The 19,250-nt window shown below is 44.0% G+C and overlaps 1 protein-coding gene across 1 annotated transcript in view; it reads left to right on the forward strand.

Moving 5' to 3' along the window:
* The window catches only part of VAPB (VAMP associated protein B and C), a 47,894-nt gene extending 40,902 nt beyond the window's left edge, over window positions 1-6,992 (forward strand). Inside the window, exons 4-6 of the mRNA XM_045529587.1 lie at window positions 135-215; window positions 2,494-2,670; window positions 5,518-6,992. Coding sequence (XP_045385543.1) covers window positions 135-215; window positions 2,494-2,670; window positions 5,518-5,676 — 417 coding nt within the window. The 3' untranslated portion in view covers window positions 5,677-6,992. The remainder of the gene's footprint in view (window positions 1-134; window positions 216-2,493; window positions 2,671-5,517) is intronic.
* Window positions 6,993-19,250: the final 12,258 nt, after the last annotated feature.

Below are 19,250 nucleotides of genomic sequence, written 5' to 3' on the forward strand. Positions count from 1 at the left end.
ACTTAAGTTCTTTATTTGATATACATCAGAGCTTTCTCATTAAGAGTATTTTTCTGAAATTGTCAGTTTTAGGAAGAAAATTATTCTTCCAACAGCTTTATAATATCTTGATTATTAAATTTAAATTGTTCTAGTGGAAGGAGGCAAAGCCAGAAGACCTTATGGATTCAAAACTTAGATGTGTGTTTGAATTGCCAGCAGAAAACGATAAACCAGTAAGTATGTTTATAGTTAACAATAATTGAATGTTGCAAGCTGATACTTATTTGCATACCATCTCCTGCAAAACCAAGATTTAAGTTGGCAAATTGTTTTCCTCCCTCTGGTGTCTGAGGAAAAAAAATAAGCTGAAGTCAACAAATAAGTGGGCCTTTATGAAATCAGCCTTTGAAAGACTTTCAGAAAGACAACTAATTGAACCAATTTTTCCCCTTGAAAAGTGCAACCCGATGGTTGTTTGAGATGTCATAAATCCCAAAGAGCTTGTTTGGCTTGGCAAAGTTATAGGTTGCTGTTAAACAGTGGGTGAGACTAAAACAGGGAATAATTTGCCCTTTATCATGGTGCTAGGTGGTAAGCTCTTAGGTTCTGTTGTTTTACAAAGTGCCCCTGTCAGCACCACCTCTCCCTGGCCCCCCTAATCCCATCTACCTCTTCAACCAAAATCTGCTTTTCGATCAGGATTTCTTAACCTCAGCTCTATTGACGTTTTGGGCTGGACAGTTCTTTGTAGTGGGGACTGTCCTGTGCACTATAGGGTGTTTAGCAGCATCTAAGCACCTAGCCACTAGATACCAGTAGTACTCCCCAGTTATGACAACGAAAAATGTCTCCAGATACTGCCACATGTGTCCTAGAAGATGCTGTCTCCCTGCATTGAGAGTGACCTGACTTCCTGTGCTGCCTGAGGGGGAGGGGAAGGAGACCCTTCCCCCAGGCTGTCAGCTCACTTTCTCTTTGCCAGAAGACAAGGGATATGCCTGTCAGGGTCTTCACTTGTGACCAGTTGAAGAAGGGAGACTGTATCTGAAATGCTAATTTGGACCTCCCTTCAACCTAGTCAAAAAAATTTAAATTGTATTAAAAACAAAAAGAATTTAAAACACACGCAGAATATAAACTACCCTGGCCATTAATAGCTAGAGTTGGGAAATAGAAATGCTCTGAAGCATTCTGTTAACATTATCCGTAATGATCTGCAGGAATGCTGTTGATTCCTGTCAAAACTACATAGTTATTTTCTTTCTGCTCAATAATTGACCACTGTCATCATCATGTTTCTTTGGTGGATAGAGTCATTTTTCCCCCCTTCGAAGAGTATATTCTGTCATGGGAAGGTCAGTTTGGAAGTGGTGAGAACTGTATTCTGGCCCTATCTCTGTGATAGGTTCTTCCCTCTCAGGGCCACACTCTTCTATTTTATTTTATTTTATTTTATTTATTTATTTTTGAGACAGAGTCTCACTCTTTTTGCCTGGGCTAGAGTGCCGTGGCGTCAGCATAACTTACAGCAATCTCAAACTCCTGGGTGTTAAGCAATCTTTCTGCCTCAGCCTCCCAAGTAGCTGGGACTGCAGGCATGCGCCACCATGCCCAGCTAATTTTTTCTATATATTTTTAGTTGTCCAGATAATTTCTTTCCATTTTTTTTAGTAGAAACAGGGTCTCGCTCTTGCTCAGGCTGGTCTTGAACTCCTGAGCTCAAACGATCCACCCGCCTCAGCCTCCCAGAGTGCCAGGATTACAGGCGTGAGCCACTGCACCTGGTCTCACACTCTTCTTACTGGGAAAATGAAGGGCAGAGCCAGATGCCCTGGTCTTCAGTTTGCTACCCAGAACCCCCAGGGTAACGACCCCTAGTCACTCATGCCCTGGCACATCTGAATGCTTCCGTGCCCTCCCCCTACTGACTGACTCTCATCCCCAGTAAATCTCAAGAGTGTGTCATAACACAATCTTGGCAGGGGGTATGGGGGGAGTATGTGGCTTCCCCAAATTGAAACCTTAACAGACACTGAGCTTGGTTCACCTTCATCCCAGTTTTCAAGTTCTGAGTTGATAAAATAAATTGCCCTCTATGCAATGTTCTCCCTGGCCTCCCTCCCCCACCCAGCCAGTCCTGAGGATGTTCAGATCTTCCTGGTGACAGTAATTTGTGGCTAATAATTCCTGAGCTTGCACAATTACAGTATGCTAATTTTTGCATGGCAGGAATTTGATAGTGCAATATGCACAGCCCTTTTTCTCTTTCTTTGAAGTATTAATCTCAGCCGAACTTCATTATTTGCCCTTATCCATAATTTCTAGGGCCCAGTTGTTTTAGATTATTAAGATACTAGATAAAGTGATCCATTTTTAAAATAAATGTGACATTTTTCAGTGTGGATGAAATGCTACCACATTTGGTGTTTGCTGAGAACTACTTTACTTTGCATAAAAAAGTCCTTTATTACATGGTTGGTGACACTTGGGCTTTCATTTATTTCTGAACAGCATGATGTAGAAATAAATAAAATTATATCCACAACTGCATCAAAGACAGAAACACCAACAGTGTCTAAGTCTCTGAGTTCTTCCTTGGATGACACTGAAGTTAAGAAGGTGATGGAAGAATGTAAGAGGCTTCAAAGTGAAGTTCAGAGGCTACGGGAGGAGAACAAGCAATTCAAGGTAACAGCAGTTTATTTTCTGATAATCTAGAACAGGGGCATTTTCTCTGGGATCTTGGGTGGGGAAGTTGATGAACCCCTGAATTTGTAGGGTTTTTTTGTTTGTTTGTTTTTGGTATTTGCTTATTTTTCCTTCCCAGGGAGAAATTTCCATAGCTTTCATCATGTTCTCAAATTAAAAATGACTGTCCCTTGAGCAGAGTTTTCTCAACTATTTAAATCCTTGTCCCCTTAAAAAAACAAAACAAAAAAACCTCCCATGTCCATTAGTATAAATTGAAAATAAATTTTGAGACTAAAACAGGAGTGTTTTGTTTTTTGGGTTCTTTTTTGAGACAGATTTGCTCTGTCACTCTGGGTAGATTTCAGTGGCATTATTGTAGCTCACAGCAACCTCAAAGTCCTGGGTTTAAGTAATACTACCTCAGCCTCCTAAGTAGCTGGAACTACAGGCACACACCATGATGCCTGGCTAATTTTTCTATTTTTAGTAGAGACGGGGTCTCGCTTTTGCTCAGGCTGGTATCAAACTCCTGAGCTCAAGTGATCCTCCCTCCTCAGCCTCCCAGAGTGCTGGGATTACAGGCGTGAGCCACCCCGCCCCGGTCAGCAGTGGTTATTTTGAATATGCATTTTCAAACCCCACTCTATCCCCATTCGTTTGAGTGAGAATCTCTTTAAGAGGGTAATGTACTCTGTTTTAACACACTTCTGGTTTTTAAAGAATCTGAGTAGATCTGGGCAGTCATTGGCTTATCAAACAGTTGATAAACCTATGCGGTGATAGGATTGGAAATGGGATGCTGTCACAGTGGATAGGAGATGGAGATTATAGAAGAGTCTCTAGCTCATTGATGAAGCATTTGCACTGGCCTTGGAGGGTGGGCTTGTGCTGGGTGGTGAAGGGAGGCTTGTGGTGTGGAAATGGCTGTATCTTAGGCTTCCATTTGCTGAACACCTCTAAGCCCCTTCCAACTTTAAAAGTATGAGTCTGTTTTAGACATGGTATTGAGGAAAACATTCTCAAACATCACATTATAGAAAATTTGTTGCAGCTTAAATTTTCAGACCTATCTGTTCTCTTCATCTTGACCAGGCCACCCAAGCATGTAATAGGCTTTCACTCCTTAGCTGCCATCCCACCAGGCACACATAATAAATTTATGTAAGTTGACTTTTCCTTCGTTTTTATTCTGACAATGAGGTAGGTAGATATAGGAGAACTGATGGAGTTTGGGAAATGGCATCATCCTCTTCCTTTGCAGTAATCTTGATTTGCCTCATTCAGTAACTTCTTTAGTATAGAGTAAATTATGAAGCTGACACTTTACTTTTTGGCTAAAAATCTGAGCTATGCCTGAAGCTTCTCCTTGAGTGTATTTCTCTTCAGAAACAGAGTTCTGTGCTGTTTAAAGTGATAAATAGATAGAAATAGCTTCTATATAAACCCAATAAAATAAATGCTGTAGTTTGCTGTGCCCTTTTTTTTAAAGTTAATCAAACAACGCCAGTCATTTATCACTGTGCAGTGATATTGGCCATGCCCCATGAGCAGAATATCTTTAAAATATTATCAGGCCACTCTTGACATTAGAAGATTGTTTATCCTGCTAAACACTGATTTCTTGTTTTGTGTTGGTTCAGGATCTAGTATGTGCCCAGCACTGTGGATTCAAACGTGAGCAGTCCCTGCCCTTAAGGAGCTCCCTCTTGATGGCATAGCAGGGAGAGACATAGACACAAATAATTACAACCCAGTGTAATAAATGTCCCTTAGTGACAGCAACAAATCGCAGGGAAAGTCAGCTTCATGGGCTCATCTGCCTGTGGACTCCAGGACCTACTAGGTACTGCAGTAAATATAAATGAATTGAAAGAAAAGAAGAGGAGAAAGCAGAGCTGGTGTGTGGAGTTCAGGGACAAGTCCATAGAGCAATTAGCAAGAGATCTGGCTGTATAGATGCATCTGGGCCAGAATAGGAAAGGCTTGATGCATTGCCTTCTTCAGGAGTGTGGGCTTGCCTTGAGGGCATGGAAGTGGCATCATAGGTCTACAGAGTGACTTGCAGGTTCTTAAGGCAGTGTGAGGCAATGAAGGCAGTGGCAGTGGAGGTGAAGGAAGAAAAAAGGTTCTATTCCTTACACATCCTTGTAGTTGGGGGGAAAATGTGGTCAGTTACCTGTATATGTATGAAAAAGGATGTTGCTTCTTTAGTGAGGAATCCATGCATTCACTTGAAAATACTTGAGATGATTTTATCATTTTATCCAGCAGTCTGCATGTAACTCGTCAAAACCAACTATGTATAGAGCTGTGCATTTGAAAGCTTCCAGGTGGCCCACTTTGTAGATTCTTGTGATTTGTGTATTTATACCTTGGGAAATGGCTATCACTCAAAAATCAATGACAGCTTGATTAGGGAAGCCTGTTCGTTACAGGCAATATTAGAGGCAGGAGGGACAGAAAGTTTGGGATCGGATGAAGTGGAGCAGCTGGAAGACCAGGCCAGAAAGGTCGGGATGCGAGGGTGTAAAGGGCCTGGTTGACCTTCTTAAAAGCTTTTTACCTGTAAGTCTTGGGGAACCAAGGAGTGCCTGCTTAGATTTGTGTCGTAGAAAGGTACCTAGCAGCTTCGTGTAGCACGGATGAAAGAAAAGAGGGGCCTCTGGCTACAGGCCAATCCCTTCCTCTGTAGGCTTCAGCTTCTCCATTTGCAAAAGGAAGCTGGACCGTATCCATATCATCCAAGCCTGGGCGTAAACAGCCCACCCTGTTGCTCTGTACAGTGGATTCACGTTTCTTTCTTGTGCCTTGGATCCTCTTTGAAATGTGCATTTGCTCCTGTAGGAAGAAGATGGACTTCGGAGGAGGAAGACGGTGCAGAGCAACAGCCCCATTTCAGTGTTGTCCGTGGCTGGGAAGGAGGAGGGCCTCAGCACCCGTCTGCTTGCGCTGGTGGTTTTGTTCTTTATTGTTGGTGTAATTATTGGGAAGATTGCCTTGTAGAGGCAGCATGCAAAGGATGGTAAATTGGATTGATGGATCCACCATATCATGGGATTTAAATTTATCATAACCATGTGTAAAGAGAAATTAATGTATGATGACATCTCACAGGTCTTGCCTTTAAATTACCCCTCCCTGCACACACACTACACACATACACACATGCACATATAATATAACAATCTTTTAGAAAGTTAAAAATGTATAGTAAATGATTGGGGGGGAAAGAATAATCTTTATTAATGATGAGGGAAACCATGATTAATGCCACAATGGCATACTGTAAATGTCATTTTAAACATGGGTGGGCCTTGGTACATGTTGCTGGATTACCTCTCTTAAAACAAGACACTCTTCCTGGCCTGTTGGTGCTGGCCTGTGGGGAGCTGGAGCCCAGCGCAGAGGGGAGTGCGGTCAGCTCCACGCAGTAGTCCCCCACGCTGCCCACACCCGCCCCAGGCTGCTTTTCCATTTCTTCAGTTCTGTCCAAGCCATCAGCTCCTTGGGAATGATGAACAGAGTCCGAAGCCAAAAAGAATTGCACTGTGGCAGCATCAGACGTGCCGAATGAGAGGCATGTGTTGACTGATTGACCCAATACTTTGGAAATAAACGTCAATGCTTTGTTCTCTTAAAGGGACCAAGCTAAATTCCTGTTGGTTCATGTAGTGAAATTGAACTGTAATTCAGAGATGTTTAATGCATATTTAACTTATTTAATGTATTTCATCTCAATGTTTTCTTATTGTTACAAGATTACAGTGAATGCTACGTGCTCCCTAACGCCAGTGGGTGAAGCTGGCTTTGCTGTCGGAAGGCTGTGGGCTCCTCTGTCTCTGGAGGTTCTGGGCGTGTGGAGCTGGGGTTTATTGGAATGTTGGAGAAGAGTGATCAGGAAGTGGTTTTCACTGTCAATAAATAACAGCTATCATACGGAGGGAAATTCTTAGTAGTGACAGTCAACTGTAGGTTACCCTTTTTAATGGAGAAGAGTAGTTAGTCTTCTAGATTGTTCTTTCACCACCTCTCAACTACCATGCATACTTCTAGCACACAGGCCCAGGTTTGGTCCTGACCCCTCCTTGGGGCCCTGGCTTGGAGTCAGGACGCTTAAATGAGGCTACAGAGGGCTAGGGGAGCAGACACCAGCAGGTGGGAGTGGGAAATGGTGAGAGACTCCTCAGCTGATCCACCTAGTAGTAATTGAGAGTTTGACTGTGTATTAATTTTATGCCATAAAAGACCAATCCAATTCTGTTTGACTATGTAGCATCTTAAAAAGAAAAAAAAATTACAATAAAGCCCCAAAATTAAGAGTTCTTTTGTCATTTTGTCACATTTGCTATATGGGGGGAGTTATTTTATCATCTTTATTATTTTGCCATTGGAAGGTTGATTTTAAAATGAGCCCATATACATGCTTAATGATTTAACTATACACACACACACACACACACGTGTGTGTGTGTGTGTGTGTGTGTGTGTGTGTGTATTTTGGGGAGGAGGGGATTGGCTTTGATTGAGAGTACGAAAAATAAAACTGAAAATGCAAGCACCTGGTCACCTTTGGCCTTCCATTGCTTTGGCCTGCAGTAAAAAGCAGCCTCCCTTCTGGGTCGGGGAACCATGCCACAGAGACTAGTGACAGCTGTGCTTGCACAGGTTTGAGAGGATCCATCAAAAGGAAAACAGTTCTAAGACACATACCTCAAGCCACACTGCTCCTGAGCCTGGCTTTGGCAACTGGGTCAGGGGCCTTGACACCGGTAAAGTCGAAGTCTGTGATTGGTCTGAGTAAGTAACTTCCCATCTTTATGAAAAGAAGTTGACTATAAATCCCAGGGATCTAACCCGAATATCTATGGCGAGGACTGTGTTGAGCATGCGGACAGGGAGGCCATCCAATTATACATTCGTCTCCAGGACCTTTTCCGTGTGGCCCCAAGTACTTACGAAAGGGTGTGAAAGGACTGAGCTCTAAGGCACACGCCTCCTGCCACTTAGTTTTCTTAGTGGACTCACTTGCCGAGTATACGCCTTGCAGTAAATTAGTCTTTTTGTAGCTCCCAGTCCCTCATGGTCTTGAAAGGAGAGTAATTAGAGGTCCTCAAGCAGCGCCTTGGGGTGCACTACAGTCCCAGCATGCTAGAGCAGGGGTCTGTTTTTTCTTAAAGGATGTGGCTGTGTGTTCCGATAAAACAAAACAGCTCGTGGGATTTGGCCTATGAGTCTATGACAGTTCTTAAAAAGAGTGCCTGGGAAACTACTCTGGTTTAGGTCTTTGTAGGTGATTTGGGTTTTGTGTATATGTAGGAAAAGGTGTGCAGCTTCTCAGAGGTTGTAGACGTTTTGGTTGTAGCTAAAATTCAATTTTTTTAAATCGACTTGTTTCTTCCTTCTAACTAATCATCCTCTGAAGTCTCTTTCCCTTCTAGAGATTAGGATGTGGTGAACACATGTTCGTTTGTGGGGTGTTTTGACTGAGTGGAAAAAGGAAACTCCCCAGGGAGAGAAGTAAGGCATTGGTGGGATGGTTGTTATTTTCTAATCAGCCTGATTAGCAAAGAATGCGCCAGAAAAAGAGTGTTTGTGTGAAGCAAGCAAGCACTGCTCCCTCAAGAGAACATGGAGGTGCACACACATTTTCAGTATCTTTTCTAGAATAACAGAAGGGGAAAAAATGAGAGTAAAGCAAAGAGGAGGTGACTGTGAGGCTCTGTCACAATGGTCTATTCTGCCCTCAGGGGCTAAGAGTCAGATGGTTGGGAATAAACTGGCCGGGAAAGAGCAAGGATACCGGCCAGGAAGGAAGTCTGGTGGGTCGCAGGCAGGCTGTCCTTGCACCTGCTCCCAGGGGCCCCCCACTCCAGAGGGCTGCCCTGGCTTTAGAAATGCCCACCATAGTGCTCACAAATACAGAAGAGGTGGAAAGAATAACAAAGTCCCTTAAATTTTTATTGATTGAATTTTTAAATTGATAATTTAAGCTTTCTTGGCATGATGCAAAATACCACTTAAAGGCTGTATTATTTGTAGGTGCGAGGAACTGGCTTTAATTTTTTTTCTCCTAGTTTGCATGTTTTCCCTCTCTAGTCTTCTAAACTGCTGGCACCAGCAGTAATAAATACTGATAAAATCAAAATTGATTTTTACCAGTGGACAGTTTATGCCTAGAGAGACGGCTTATACCTACATAACACAGAAGGGGGAAAAATGAAGAACCTCCAGTGATCCGTGAAAACCTAAACGCTTTCAAACAAATCCCAGGAACAGAATTGCTATCGAAAGATATCAGTGCCCAGCTTGCAGGCTGTGTTGAGTCAGATATAACTGAATGCAATGAGAGTGCAGAGCTAAATAGCCTTTCAAATTAATTTGAAAACAAGCTGTGTCTGTGTGTGTGTGTGTGTGTGTGTGTGTGTGTGTGTGTGTGTGTAGCATATGTGCCATATGTTAAGCAGCTTGACAGTTTTCAAATGGTGCCTACATTTTTTGCATACACAAATCTTTGTAAACTCAGAATCCATCCCAGAATTCAATGCTATTTGTCGTTTTCAGCTCCTTCCCTAAAGAACTGGCCCATGTACACATTTCTGGCTATGGTTTGTGAATTCTTGGTTTAAAAAAATATATCAAGAACAATTTAACCTCCAAGACCTTCTCAGTGGCGAGGCCACTGCCTCCCCCTGCTGGAGATGGCAGTTCACCGAAGGGCGGCTGGCTGCGGTGTCCCCTGCCTCTCCTGTTGAGCCTGGAGGAGGAAGAGAACTAAGTAAAACCATGCAATTAATCAGAAGTCACCCCTCGTAGGAGACCTGTCTTAATTAAGCTTGGGCCGTGTCTGCTGTTGCTGGGGATGAGTGGTCTCAAAGGTGAGTGGGAATGGAACTGTATTTAGAAAGTCCCCTGAAAAGTGTCGATGCATGACTCCAGTTCATGGCACACAAACCACAGGAGGCCGGCAATCACTCTTCCGGAACATAAAGGGCAGCGCTGAAGTCACGTGTCCCTTATGTGAATTGGGTCCCTCGGGGTTTCTGTGGCCCGGTTGGATTTGGAGAAGGGTTTTTACCCCCTTCCTCAGCGGAGCTGCTCTGATAGGAACCTTTTAGAGAAAGCTGCTATTGTTTCGATGCCACCCTCTTCGATGCCCGATGCTCCTGGGGAATGAATTCGGGGGCTTTAGGAAGAAAATCACCAGCCTGTCTCAGTGAGGTGACGACGGACGTGCTCTATAGGGAGGCTTTACATAACTTGTAAATTAAATGTGAACGAGGGTAGTTCATTAACATTGGTATCACGGAAGTGGCCTGCCGAGGTCTGCAGACAAGCCAGGCTGCCGGCGTCTGAGGCCCCTCCCTGAGCCAGCGCCACGTTTCTCGGGAAAGCAGGAGGGAGCGGGCGGTGGAAGAAAGACCCTGACGGCGAGTGGCAGCTGAGAGGCGCTGGGGCGGCTGCGAGCAGGATCCGCAGCGAAGCTCACAGGCCTCCTGCTCCGAACCCCGAATCCCATTAGCCGTGAACCCAGCACGTGAGGCCCGGCCACCGAGAGCATTAGTTGAGGTGCATGAGGTCACCCATCCCGCGCCCAGGGACCCAGACCTCCCTCTGGGGGATGTTTTTAGCTGTATCTACGGCACTTAACAGTAGAGCTTTCATTTTAATTTATTTTCATTACAAGAGATATTTTGAAAAATTTAAAAGACTCGAACTCACATAAACAGTTATGTATAATAGTTAAGAGAGAAACTGGTGGAGTTGGATGAGAGGTTGTCTCGAAGGAATATAATTACTTGATTTTTTTACTTAATGGAATTAATTCATTAGAAAATGTCTGCATCCAATCTGTAGACAAGGAAGAAAAATCGAGCAACAAAAATATGGCTATTATCTAACTTGCCATAAATATTTGCAATTATGATACCTTGGAATGTTGCCACGATATGGATTGCTTTGATTAAAAGATGTCAGTTGAATAAAACAGTACAGTGGGAGAATTGTTTTCTGCTGGTAGATAAATGCTGATGTTTATTTTTAAACCAGGAAACATTGATCCTGTAACAATGCCCTATTACAATTGCTTTATTACACCACGGGGCTGATGTAGATTTAATCATTTGGCTAATGGATGGGGGTGCAGGACGGCTGCTCACTCACTGTGCTGCTCTCCTGCCTGCATTCTGATGAGCGAGGCTGGCTTCTGCAGGTGGGGTGGCTGCTGGCACCTTCCTTTCACTGATAGCCAAGCCAGGGCTGGCCACAATGAAGCAGGTTACCTTTTATTTTTTGTTTCCCTTCAGAAAGGCACCAAATAAGGGAGACAAATCAGATATCTTAACACAATTTCATTAAGGTGTAGTGCTAACAAGAATGCTGAGCTTTTTATGATTTAAGAAGATAATAAATTAGTGTGTGTGTTTCACACATCGACTTGCCGGTTTTCCACGTAATACAAAAAAGCCCTGGTTCTTTTTATGAACTGGCTGCCTGCGTTCCCATCTTTCTTTTGTTATATAGAAGTAGACTGAATTCTGCTGTTAATCCTCTAGTTCAGCATTCATTAAATTTTTTTTCCAGTGAATCTTTTCATGGATTCAAAGGTCAGAATTTATTGTCTGTGATACGAAGATCATGTGTGTAAGAACTGCTTTTTGCTTTTCATCATTCCCTCACGTAGCAGACATTCAGTAAGAGCCTTGTGTATGTTATATTCTGTGTGAGGTGCTGAGAAAACTAATCAGTGGGAGTGATTTTGTTTTTGTTTTTCATTCTTATGTAGCCTAAGTAAGATGACTCAAGCTTATACACAGAGAGAAAATGCAAAAATACATTTGGTTCTCATATCTGTTGCTGGCATTTACTTTTTAAAGGCAATTTATAAACTGCTGCCACTTGGAACTTCCTATAAGAAACCAAAAAGGATCTATTTAAATGTTCCCTTCACCTCCCCTCTCCCTCCTGAGTAAAGAAATAAGAAGTTTCAGTAATGCACGCTGTCCCTTCCCTGTTCTACATCTTTCTCCCTGCCTTGAAAAAAGATCTCTGCAGTTTGTGATTTGTGTTTATTCTGTCTTCAATGTATGTTAACGCTTTAGGAATTGCATATTTTAAGAGATGTCTTAGAATGCTTTAGTTTTCGTAATTTTTCCTTTATGTAATTTCATTTGTATTTCCTGTTTTGACATGGAAATCATTTAAAAAGTTGATGCAGGAAAGGACTCTACCATTGCACATTTTGGTTATCTGATATGTAATAAATTCATGGTTTGACAGCTGACCTTACATTTCCTGGAGGGAAGGAGATGTATTTCTGCAGGGTCCAGATCAAAAAAGCCCTTCACAGCATGTTCTCACATGTTCCCTATCAGCCTGATGGAACTTGCCCTGCCAAGGCATAAACTTTTGTACTAGCTGTCTCTATATTATGTTCAATAAATTCTGTGCTCTGAATATATTTAAAGGATGCTTCAGTGTAAAATTATTTGAATGGATGGCTTAAGAGCATTTAGATATGATTTGGAGAATGTACTAGAGCCCATTGTTCTCTCTCACTGCTTCTTAGGAACATGAAATTGGTTTAAATGAAAATCATAGATATTTTGCATCAGAAAACCAATATGAGAGATGATTTAGGTCAAACTCCTCATTTTACTGATGAGGAAACTTTTGCCCAGAGAGCTTAAGCACAGGGCCCAGCTTGCGTTCCACTGTTTTCATGTTGGGGGAGGCCTATGCTGTTGATTTACAAAGTACCCACCTGTGTAAATTACTTCCAACTTTAAAAGGTGAGGGGTGGCTTCTGTCTTTAAGCAGTGTTTCACAGTTCTCCATCTTACAATGTTATCTTTTTAAAAATATTAATGAAAACAATTTTAAAACTTCTTTGGGAAAAGTAACACAGGCAAATGATAAGACTTCCTGCAAGACCAAAGGATACATGGTATAAAGTCAGTTTTCTTCCAACCCCAAACCCACTTCCTTTCTCCAGAGACATCCTGAATTTTCCATGTCTTGTTTGACTCTCCAGAGATCCTCTATGTACATAGATGTCTGTGTATGTACAAGCCTTATGTTTTCTTATATACAAGCAACAGTACACGTTACCTGCTCTGTTGTGCATGTTGCTTTTTTAACGGGGAAATATATCTTGGAGCTTATTTCATGTCAGCCCACATAGAGCTGCTGTCATTCTTCTTGATGGCTCTATAGTTTTGCTCTGTGTGATGAGCCCGTAATTTACTTAACCAGCCCTCTAATTGAGGTGCATTTAAGCAGCTTCTAGTCTTGCTGCTACAGACAAACCTACTATAGCAAACCTGCTGTAGCAAATACCCCTATAAATGAGCAAGAATATCACAGGAGCAGTGCCTAGAAGAGATGGCTGGGTCACAGGGTGCCTGCATTTTAAGTTTTGTTAGGTGGTGTCCACATTGCCTTCTACAGAGGATGAACCGATGCGCAGCCCAGCTGGGCCAGCACGTTGCCAGCATGTTGCATCGTCTAACTTTTTCAACTTTGCTCATATGAAAAGTGCACCTGGTGTCTTCGTTTTAGTTTGCATTTCTTTAAATGAGGTTCAGCAGCTGTTCATCCACGTAAAGACCACTTGAAAGCACGTGGGAAGGCCCGGAATGAGGTAAGGGAGTAAAAGCGGATCACACACAGGGCTGATGGTAGAGCAGCAGAAATTAAGAGGCTAAGGGTGCACAATCATGAATGTGGAATTAGGATCTACCTTGTTTTACTAATAGGAAAATTACTTGCAGCAAAGGGTATAGAAATGGATTGGGGAGGGGGAAATAAACTTTTATGGCCAGCTGCTGGAGCTCTGACCCCTGACCTATGCGGGCCACCTCACCACTGCTAGTCCAGATGCTCGTGTGTCACACTTGCATTCCTGGGGGTCCTTTAACCATGGCATTCACAGAGGATGCGGACGATGGCAGACGTCAGCAGCCCAGACCATGGGGAGCTTCTGTAGGAGGGACTGAAGAATGGTGATGGTCTTTAAAGTGTTAAAACCCAAGCTGAGAAGGAGTTTTCTAAACAGCAGCACGAGGAGCTATTCTGAAGAAGTGACCACGCTGATCTGCCATTATCTTTTGTGATGCATTAGAAGACAAATCAGCTAGCTGAGGATTTTCCAGGGTCCTGTAATGGGAGTGACATGCCCCATCAGAAACTGAAAATACCCTCAGAAATTGCACTTAGAGTCTAGACTTTTCTTTTTTTCCAAGTAGAGCTTCTGTGTCTGTTTTCTTAGCCATGTTTGACTGTAAAAATCACTTCAAAGGAGAGAGGACATAGTAAAAATTTCAGGAAACACAAAATTACTGTTATGGACTTTATGAAAAAAATGTACCTTTATGCTACTTCAAAAATGTTAAGGAAATAGATACTGATTCAAGACAGGAGGCTTTTTAAAGTCAAGCCCAGATGCACTGTTACATTTTAACCACCTCCATATAGTCACATTGCTAGTCCTAAAAGTGGCTCCAAATTATACAAAATATTTCCCATTATTAATGCTAAAGCCATCTAAGAATATCCATCAGCTGATGTGTGAGGAAAGGCTGGCCGCCCCTGACCAGGGCCCTGTCGTCGTCCCACTTTTTTTCTTTTTTTTTTTTTTGAGACAGCATGTTGCTCTGTTCCCCTAGCCAGAGAGCAGTGGCATCAGGCTAGCTCACAGCAACCTCAAACTCCCGGGCTAAAACCATCCTCCTGCTTCAGCCTCCCGAGTAGCTGGGCCTACAGGCATGTGCCTCCTCCCCTCCTGGCTCATTTTTTCAATTTTTTGTAGAGGCAGGGTCTCACTATGTTGCTCAGGCAAGTCTTAAAATCCCGGGCTCAAGTGATCCTCCTGCCTCAGCCTCCCAAAGTGCTAGAATTAGAGGCGTGAGCCGCCACACCTGGCCTGTCCCACTGTTTTTTCTCCTGTTTCCCACAAGCTCAGACATTGAGGATGAGCCCAGTTTGCACAGGCTCGGAAGTGCTGTGTTCCGAGTTAGCTGCGACTGCCTGCTCTGCTGGGCCCGCCCTTGCTCGCCCACCCTGGCCTCCCACAGCGGGAAGCTCTCTGGCCATAGTCTTCCCCTTACTGGATTGAAAGCAATTTGAGGGCAAGTTCTAGGTTTTGTTGTTGGATTTGGCTTTGCAGTGTTTTTAATTTTATTTTTTACCAAAGCATTTTGTGTGCATAATATAAAAAGCCAACTAGTTATAACAGGGTCATAATGAAAACCAGCAGGGCCATATCACCATGGGCTTCCACTTCCCAGAGGCAGCCATTTTAACACTTTAAATTGTTTTTCCTGGTATTAACCTCTATATTTATGAATAATGTGGTTACATTACTTTTTAAAAATTTCACTTCTATATCTTATTTGTTGATTTCCTCTTTAGGAAGATAAGGATTTAGCTCTAATAATCTTTCTTCCAGCCATGTCCCAAGCACAGATCTCCTAACTGCCCCCCCCACCTCATGTCATAATTTTTGGCTTTTGCATGATTAAGACTACTGAAATTTTTTACAGCTGTGCCTTGGATGTTCTTTGATTATATTTCCCTTTTAGGCATAGCCCTTTGTTTTTCCTGAAGTTGCTAAGTCTTAGTGGTTTAGTTGCTTAGTTTCCTATGTATCTATCATGAATTCAGGCCCAGACCCTGACAGAAGTGTAAATCTCAGCATGTTCACACACATCAGGCAATCTGTGATTTTTCTGGTTTTCTTAGAGAGGTCGCTTCCGGAGCTCTCCATTCTCTTGCTCCTCTCTGGACTGACTGCTGTCTAGGTTGCTGTACAGATCTCATCCCGGGAAGGCCCTTCACTCACTGTCATCTTTAGAACTCCCTTTCCTCTGTTCTGGGGAGGATCACTAGCTTCCTCTTCATTGTTATACTACCTCATTTGCAGAGAGCATATCCTTTAGCAGGTCTCTGAGAAAGGAGTACGAGGGAAATATATGTATATATTTTTGACGACTTTACATTTCTGAAAATGTCCCATTCTGCTCTCTCACCTGATTGATAGTTGTACTGGGTATAAAAGATAAGGTTAAAATCATTCTGAGGATTTTGAAAGCATGGTTCCATTGATTTCCAGCTGCTAGTGTTGCCCTTAAGAAATCTAATGCCATTCTAATTCCTGATTCCTTTTTTATTTCTGGTAAAATTCTCCAACTTTATTTTCTAACCTTCTTATGTTTTTTTTTTCCTGCTAACATATTTTTCAAGAGTTCTTTCTTTTTCAGTTATTATTCTTTGTTTATGGCAACCTGCTATTGATGTATATTTTTTTCACTGAGGATATTATAGTTCTTTGTTGTTGTGTAAGTTCTTTTTTGTTGTTCTATGAGAGGAACTAGAAAATGGTGGTGGTATGTAAAGGGTTGACGTTTCACTGAGGATATTATAGTTCTTTTTTATTGTCCTTATATCCCCTTTTATCTGCTATCCAGTAGTCACTTTGGACCAGGTTTGGTCTCCATCTGTTATTTTAGAGACTTTCCTCAAATGCCTGGAGATCTTTGACTGCCCTTATGTATTTATGAGTGAGCACTAAAAACCTGATGGGAAGCTGCATATGTGTAGATAGCATTTGTTTAATGGTGGGTTCCTATGAAGCTAACTGGGTAGGAACGTAACAGACACCTCCTTTGGGAATTTCTAGCTGTCAGTGTCTGTAGCTAGTTTAGCTTGGGCTTGTTTCTCTGAAGAGGAATCTTCCAGTGACCTGCCAGGCAGCCTTAAGTCTGGTCCCTGTCTTTCTAGGAGCCACATGGAGGAGGAGGCTGTGCAATCACTACTTAATGGATAGAGTCTTATTTACTATGGGCTGAGTATCCCTTATCTAAAACGCTTGGGACCACATGTGTTTCGGGTTTCAGACTTTTTTTGATTTTGGAATATTCGCATTATTCGTATTGGTTGAATATTCCTAATTTGAGAATCCAAAATCCAAAATGCTTTAATGATTGTCATGTTGGTACCCAAAAAGTTTTGGATTTCAGAGCATTTCAGATTTCAGATTCTCAAATTAGGTATACTTAAACATGTATGTATATTTTTAGCATGATACCTTGCCCTGGCTGTCCCTACATTGAAAGATCGCCAGGTTAAACTTTTGGTTTCTTACAGGCGTTGGAGAGAGGATGTTGGGGTAGAACTCCTTTTATAGACTTATGACATATTTCAAAGATTCCTCCTGTTTTCAACCTCACTGCTCTCCTGCCTTCTGAGGTTCCTGGGGCCAGCACTTCCTAAGACTTTGGGGGGCATCAGTGGCACGAGTGGACTTCCTTCTGTGCCCCGCCCTGCCACCACCCTGCCAGTGCTTTGCTGTTAATGATAAACTGCCCTTCAGCTTTCCAAAGTCTAGGATTTGCTGACATTTCTTGTTGGTTATGTTGTCATCTCCTTTTCTGTTTATCCATGTGATTTTGTGCCTTTTGATTCTTTTCTCATAATTTATTGGGACTTCAGAAGGGAGTAGAGCTAAAAGCACATGTGCAGCTGCCCACCTTGGCTGGAAAGGCCTTCCTTCAAGGAACGCAGTCCAGAGGAGAAGGGCTAACAATGAATAAGGAAACGAACAAATAGGATGTTTTCAGACTCCAGATGTGATGATGCTGTGATGAAGACAAAACGGGCGCTGAGATGGGCAGCGGCTGTGCTTTGGCGGTGGCCGGGTTGGGGTGGGCAGAGAGCCCCGGGGAGGGAGGAGCTGATGCAAAGACCCTGAGAGCGAACAAGCTCGACGTGACTGCAGAATGGCAAGGAGGCCACTGTGGCTGGGTGGAGGATGCAGGTGCCAAGAGGAGCTGCCTGGAAGCTTAGGTGAGCTCTCGGAATGTTGACAGGTAATGTGCTGCTATTGTCACATCCATTTAAGGGGGCTGATGTGTGTGAGAAGGAGCTGGATTTCAGTCACTTAAAGCCATCAAGATCAGATTGGAGGCCGCACACTACGGCCCAAGTTCACCTCCCCCCTCGGCTCCCACCTGTGACTAATGGCTGTGACGCTGCCAGGCTGGGCCCTGATGCAGCTCCACATTCTGCGTCAGAAAGCCCCAGCACCTCACGCCTGAGTCACCCGGGCTCCCAGGAGAGGACGCTCGGGCCAGGGCCACGTGCTGGCTCCCGCGTCACCAAGCCACACACTGCTGCTCAGCCTGGTAGCACCGCTGGGAGATTAAACACATGCGCTTAGAGAAAGGCAAAGAAATAACTTCTTTTGATAACCAGCATCTGTTAGTTAATGGGCCTCTGAGAGCTGTATACAATTTAAACTTTTTATTAAGAAAAAAAAGCTCATTTGCTCTCCTGGGAGTTGCGCTATGAAATTATCAACTGTGCGGCTTCCTCCTCCCCGCCCCGCTGTAAAACGTGACTGAACATACAATGCAGAGCATTAATTGTGTTTTGTCTCGTCTCCCACTAGGACCCTGGGTCTTCCTTCCCCGTGGGAAACAGCTCGCTCGGGTCTCAGGTGCGGGGCAGGGAGCAGGTGAAGGTCCGTAGCAAACGGCCGGAGGGCGTGGCGTCCTCCCGGAGAGCCTCCTTGGGCCCTTGGCCTCTGAAATGCCCCTTCCTTTGTCAGTCTGGGCAGCAGTGACCCCTGCCCAGGAGAAGGGGACTCTGGCCTTTCTCCGGCCTTCGTGTTTGCTCTCAGCATCCGCTGGCCCGGAGCCAGGCAGCCCCGGAGGGAGGCAGGGAGCGGAGGCCACTTGAAGGGAGCCAGGAAGCGTCTCTCCTGCTCCAGCCTCCCCTAGTGAGAGACACCTCCCGCAGGTCCCACGGAGCAGACCACATTGCTGTCCCCAAATCCGGTCAAGGAATCCAAGTTCCTCTGGGAGCCAGGACGACACCCCAAGCCCGCAGGCAGCCGCTAGGGTTTGGATGCCGGGTCTCTCTCACGGTGTGACCTCAGGCAAGCCCCTTCCCCTCTCTGTGTGTCTTCATGCTCTCGTGGGCAAGATGCAGAGAATCATACCCTTTTGCCCATCTCAGCTGGGCCTCCTGGGGGACACCACACCTGACAGGTGCCAGGGCCTGTTTGCCAACCTCAGTGCGAGGCTCGGCAGGGATCACCGTTTGTGTAGTCAGCCATGTTTACCGAGCTGCAGTCCTCCAGGCACCGGGCGCTCCCTGCCCTGCGGGAAGATCACAGCGTTGCCCGTGGAGCTTACATTCCAGGCAGAGGAGGCAGAGAATAAACATGAATAAGTAAGATCGTTTCAGACAGTGATTAGCATGCCTTATGAAGAACATACGACACTGTGATGCAACGAATTGACAGGACAAGCGGAGGGACTTTTTCTTGGGATGCTAATGGTGTATCTCCTTGAAAAGGTGACATTCGGTCTGAGACTTGAATGAAGGGAAAGAGCCAAGATTCTGAAGGTCTAGGGGAAGAGCTATTAGGCAGGAGCAAGGACATGTGCAAAGGCCCCAAGGCAGCAACAGCTTGTGGGATGGAGAAACAGAAAGAAGGCCACTTGGGAGGTACGGCTGAACCTCGAGGGCAGTCGTGACCCAGGGCTGGGATTTTATTCCGAGTGCAATGGAAGCCC

This window comes from Lemur catta, chromosome 17 (assembly GCF_020740605.2).
Source record: "Lemur catta isolate mLemCat1 chromosome 17, mLemCat1.pri, whole genome shotgun sequence".
Classification (NCBI taxonomy): domain Eukaryota; kingdom Metazoa; phylum Chordata; class Mammalia; order Primates; family Lemuridae; genus Lemur; species Lemur catta.